The sequence below is a fragment of the Chinchilla lanigera genome, unplaced genomic scaffold (assembly GCF_000276665.1).
Source record: "Chinchilla lanigera isolate Chin_1 unplaced genomic scaffold, ChiLan1.0 scaffold00061, whole genome shotgun sequence".
In the NCBI taxonomy this organism is placed as follows: Eukaryota; Metazoa; Chordata; class Mammalia; order Rodentia; family Chinchillidae; genus Chinchilla; species Chinchilla lanigera.
Genome location: NW_004955462.1, coordinates 8,884,291 through 8,888,823, shown reverse-complemented (window position 1 = coordinate 8,888,823; position 4,533 = coordinate 8,884,291). Strand labels below are relative to the sequence as shown.

Here is a 4,533-nt window from a genome sequence, read left to right as displayed (position 1 = left end):
AAAAAAAAAAAAAAAGATAAAATGTCCTTACTCACCTAATTCACTGGATTTGGCACCGTGTGACTCCTGGATTTTCCTTAAAGTCAAAAAGACCGTGAACAGCTAAAGACACTCATGAAAGAGGACTTCCAGAATTCCTTTAGAAAGTGGCAAGAATGGTGTGGTGTGTTCGAAGCAAGGGGGATTCATGGCAGTGTGTCGTTTACTGTAATTTTTAAAAAATCTAAACAGTCACTGTATCTTTTGATAACACCTCATGAGCATGTCATTGATGGAGTAGACGAGAGAGGTCCACGAGCGCAGTGCCTGGCCCCGAGTACGCGTTGTTCACACGTTAGCTGCTGTTCCTGCTCTTCCTGCTGCAGGAGCTCTGGGGGAGGTGTGTGCGTGCCCAGGCTGGCTCTGCTCTGAGCAGCTGCACCTGTGTTTGCCTCCTAGCACTATCTTCCTCATGGGTCCCATGAACCAGCTGAAGCGCATGTTTGAGCCCACACGGCTGATTGCGACGGTCCTGGTGCTGGTGAGTCCTGCTTTTCATCTGTGCTTCTCGTATGGGAGTTTTTATTTCTGCTGCGTGGAATTTTCCCCCCTCTTAAACCTAACTACCCCCTTTTTACCCCATCTTTCATTTTATTACCCAGTCTGTGAAGCCCTGTGGCAGAAGGGAGCATTTTTTTTCATCTAGTATTCAACCTTGTCTGCTTCCCAGCCTTTGTTTCTTTGGTGTCAAGGCACTACCAGTTCCATAAAGCACCTATAGAGGGCGTTGCTGCTCACATTCACCAACCCATATGGTTATAAGAGCCTGGACACCTTCCTGTTAGAGCCACGTACAGGTGGAGCTTCGAGGGGATAACCCAGAAACGTTCAGATTCATTCTGCAGAGTGGCGTCCAGTCATCTAAGATGGGTTTTTATCCCACATGTCATTGTCTGACTTTGGGATCTAGTTCTATATTTTCATCAGTCTTCCTGGAGTGGAGACGTCTCCACACTGCTCCAATAGCAGCACCTTCAATATGGCTATATATTCCAGGCCCATCAACCCAGAATACTTCTCGCATTTTTGAAAAATCTTCCATGTGGCTGTCAGAATAATTTCAGACTCTATTCCCTGGACTCTTGGTATAATTACCAGCATTGCAATATTTGGGCAACATACTTTGAGTTCATTGTATACAACTCAATTGTTTAGATAGGTGCAGTCTCCAAAGCCATGACTGTGTGTGCTGTTGATTTTGTGTCACCAAGGACATACCCTGATTGTGTTGGCTGCATAGTTTCTATTATTGATGGGTAGAGATGGAAGGCACCGGTGGTGCTCAAGCTGCAGCTGTTCTTGAGTGGACAAGTGTGTTGCAGAAAGAGCTTTCTAAGAAAGGACTCAGGGAAAGTGTCAGGTGACATGTAAACAAGCGACTTGCTGACTGCCAGATTGACATCTCATGTTGACCTTTGACCTCACATGCCCTTTCACACTAGAGACTAGTGCCTGGCAAGAGTTAAAATACAGAGGCATGTGTTAAGCTTACTTTAGTATGTCTGGATGAAAAGATGGATGGATGAATATGTGGGCAAGAAAGGTGATTTTATCTTTCCCTTTAATCTGCACTGTTAGCTAATTTGGCTAGTTCCATTTCATGAGGATTTTATGAAATGGTTGCCAGTCATGGTTGCTCAGGTGGCTTAAATGCTGTGAAATGAAGGTTCAGTTGGTCTCCGTGAAACTCACGGACTCTGATTACTGCGTCCGCACGAGTGTGCTGTTTGCCAGGAGTGATACATCTATGTTTAAGATAAAAGAAAACCTCAGTGTCATGTGTCAATTAATGTTTCCTCTCTCCCTCTAGTTGTGCTTTACGCTTACCTTGTGTTCTGCCTTTTGGGTAAGTATATATTTTAATTTTCCGTAACCTGTTTAGTTTATGCCCGTGTCACCTGTTTTCCTGTAACCGTGTCTTCTTTCTTTCAGTGGCATAACAAGGGACTTGCGCTCATCTTCTGCATTTTGCAGTCTTTGGCCTTGACGTGGTAGGTAACCTTTCCAGCAGACCTCTCCCACGTAGACCTCTGACTAATGCAGCTGAAGGGAACAGAAGCCAAGGTGCTAGCAGGGTAGGGAGGATTAGCAAAATGTGGAAGCTTTTCAGATTAAAGAGTTCTCAGTGCTCTCAGGGAAGTCCAGCTCCAGAGCAAAGTCTGCTCACCAACAAGGGGCATTCGTGGTCTCCAGCGGTCACAGGAGGCTGCGACCGGGGCTTTTTTGCTGAGCTCACGAGTGATTTTGAGATGTACAAATGTTACTCAGTCACTCATGTTTCATAAGTACAGGGGCATTCAGAGTGTTCTGAGGGCTGGTACAAAGAGGCTGTGAGTCAAACAGACATTAACAAAAAAAGGAGAGTGGTAAGATAAATAATGTGTGTCATACTTGTGATGGAATGAATCACTTAACAGAAAGACAAAGGGGACTGTCAGGAGCAGAGGAGGAGCCGAGGCTGATGACATGGGAAGATGTGGAGGGAAGCTGCTGCCTCTCTGTGTATGCCCTGCAGGTCATGGGCTGTGGGAACCCAAGTGAAGATAGGAGATTGTAACTCAAGGGCCAAGCCTAATGAAAGGGCTGCGGGGGATGTGGGTTTTCAACCCCTTGAATGGAGCTTTCGGTTCAGGGCCCCTTCAGGTCGGTACAACGTCAAAGGGAAAGGGAAGAGGTATGTATGGAATCTGTAGCTTCTGAGACACTTCTGTGAGGCTCTCACAGTTTGTTGAGGGACGTTTCTGCCAGAAGAGTCTCAGGATAGCTGTGACTGACCTGTTTTGTGAAAAAAATGTTTGTTACAATGTGAGGAAAAGAGAGGACTACAGACGAATCCAACACTCCAGGATCAGTGAGCTCCAGTTTGGTATAAGTGGCGCTTGAGCTTGAAAGCTTCACACACACCCTTCCGTTAGTAATGCTGGACTTGGACTAGATAGAATTCCAAACTGCCTCTTGGAGTTTACGTTGTTTACATGTACGTGAACTTCTGTGCATGGTGAGTGTGAGATCCGGAGAAGAGCGCTGGCCTGATTTTAGTACGACACACACATTGCGGCAGAAGGTGCTAGAAGGGCCTGCTTTGATGGCTACATTCATAGTTTGCTTTTCTTCAGGGTGCAGAAATTGGCAGCCACATGCGCATGCCCCTTTTTTTGCTGATAGAGTGATTGTGCAACCAGTTTTGAAGGGTCAGCATGTGAAGGGGCACAGTGAAAGATATTTCCCCTTCAGCTCCAGCATACTCCGACTGCTTTTTTTAGGGTTGACTGCCCTGCGTCATCTGACTCACAGGGCCCGCCTGTTGAGGGTGGGGAACCGGTTCCGTTTATTGTTCCCTTTAGGCAGTGTGGCCAAACTGCGATTTGCCAAGGCACCTCTGGGCTTGGGTTCTTTCAGAATTGTAGCTCAGTTACATTTTCATTCATAGAGTAGTTAGAAGTGTTTTATTTATTTTTTTCTTTTCTTTCAAAATTAGAAGGAGTAGAGCAGAAAATTTATCTTAATTGGGTTGAAGTTAATTAACTTCCAGTGAGGGTTTCTAAAATGGTAGAGGACAGGTGTTCTGGATTTTATTTGTAGTTCTTTCAGAACAGGGTTCCTGTGCCACCTGGATATCTAGACACTGCCTAGTTTGAGTTGTTACTGCTGGTTAAAGCAGTGCCCTGCGGAGGCTGAGTTTCAGCGAGTTAGCTCTGCAGTGGCCTTTTACCCCCTTCTGTGGTCACCTGGCATGTAGAATGTCAACACAAGCACACGTGTGTGTGTGTGTGTGTGTGTGTGTGTGTGTGTGTGCCTAGGCCTTGGGGTATGTGTGTGCACCCCACCTGGGTGAGAAGGCAGACCTGAAGGAATCACTGTAGGTCTTTAGAACTCAGAACCCAATTCTGCTGGGTGATCTTGCACAAGCCCTTCATTCAATTTGATCTCATTTGCTTTTCTTTGTAGGTATAGCCTTTCCTTCATCCCATTTGCAAGGTAAGAGTGTATTTGGAAATACAGTTTTTATCATTTGTGGATGACAACATGTTTACGTAGGTCCTTTTAGTTTATAGAGTTTCAGAGCCTATACATTATTTGTCTTTACTAAAATGCCTTGAACCAAATAGGCAAAGGCCATGTATCTCTTTTACAGATTTGTAAGCCAAGGGTCACCCCTTCACTCTCTGTAATTATGTAACTTATGATGGGTGTTGACCAGGCTACCAAGCCCTGGCTTTGGGAACATTCTACTCTATTATAAAGTATACACACGTGCACCTTATCACTCTTTTCACCCATGGCTTTGAGTCAGTTTTTTTTTTTTTTTTTTTTTTTTTTTTTTGTCTTTTTGAGGCAGGGTCTCGCTCTGCAGTTCAGATTGGCCTTGAGATCACTTTGTAGCTCAGGCTGGTCTCAAACTCACAATGATCCTCCTGCCTCAGCCTCCTGAGTGCTGGGATTACAGGCGTGTGCCATCATGCCCAGCTCACTGCTATTTCTTCTAAACAAATG

General features: G+C 45.2%; 1 protein-coding gene across 1 annotated transcript in view; it reads left to right on the top strand.

Annotated features, from left to right (window-relative positions):
- Window positions 1-4,533, top strand: part of Sft2d2 (SFT2 domain containing 2) — a 19,137-nt gene that overhangs the window by 8,700 nt on the left and 5,904 nt on the right. Inside the window, exons 4-7 of the mRNA XM_005398208.2 lie at window positions 439-520; window positions 1,850-1,885; window positions 1,972-2,030; window positions 3,988-4,017. Coding sequence (XP_005398265.1) covers window positions 439-520; window positions 1,850-1,885; window positions 1,972-2,030; window positions 3,988-4,017 — 207 coding nt within the window. The remainder of the gene's footprint in view (window positions 1-438; window positions 521-1,849; window positions 1,886-1,971; window positions 2,031-3,987; window positions 4,018-4,533) is intronic.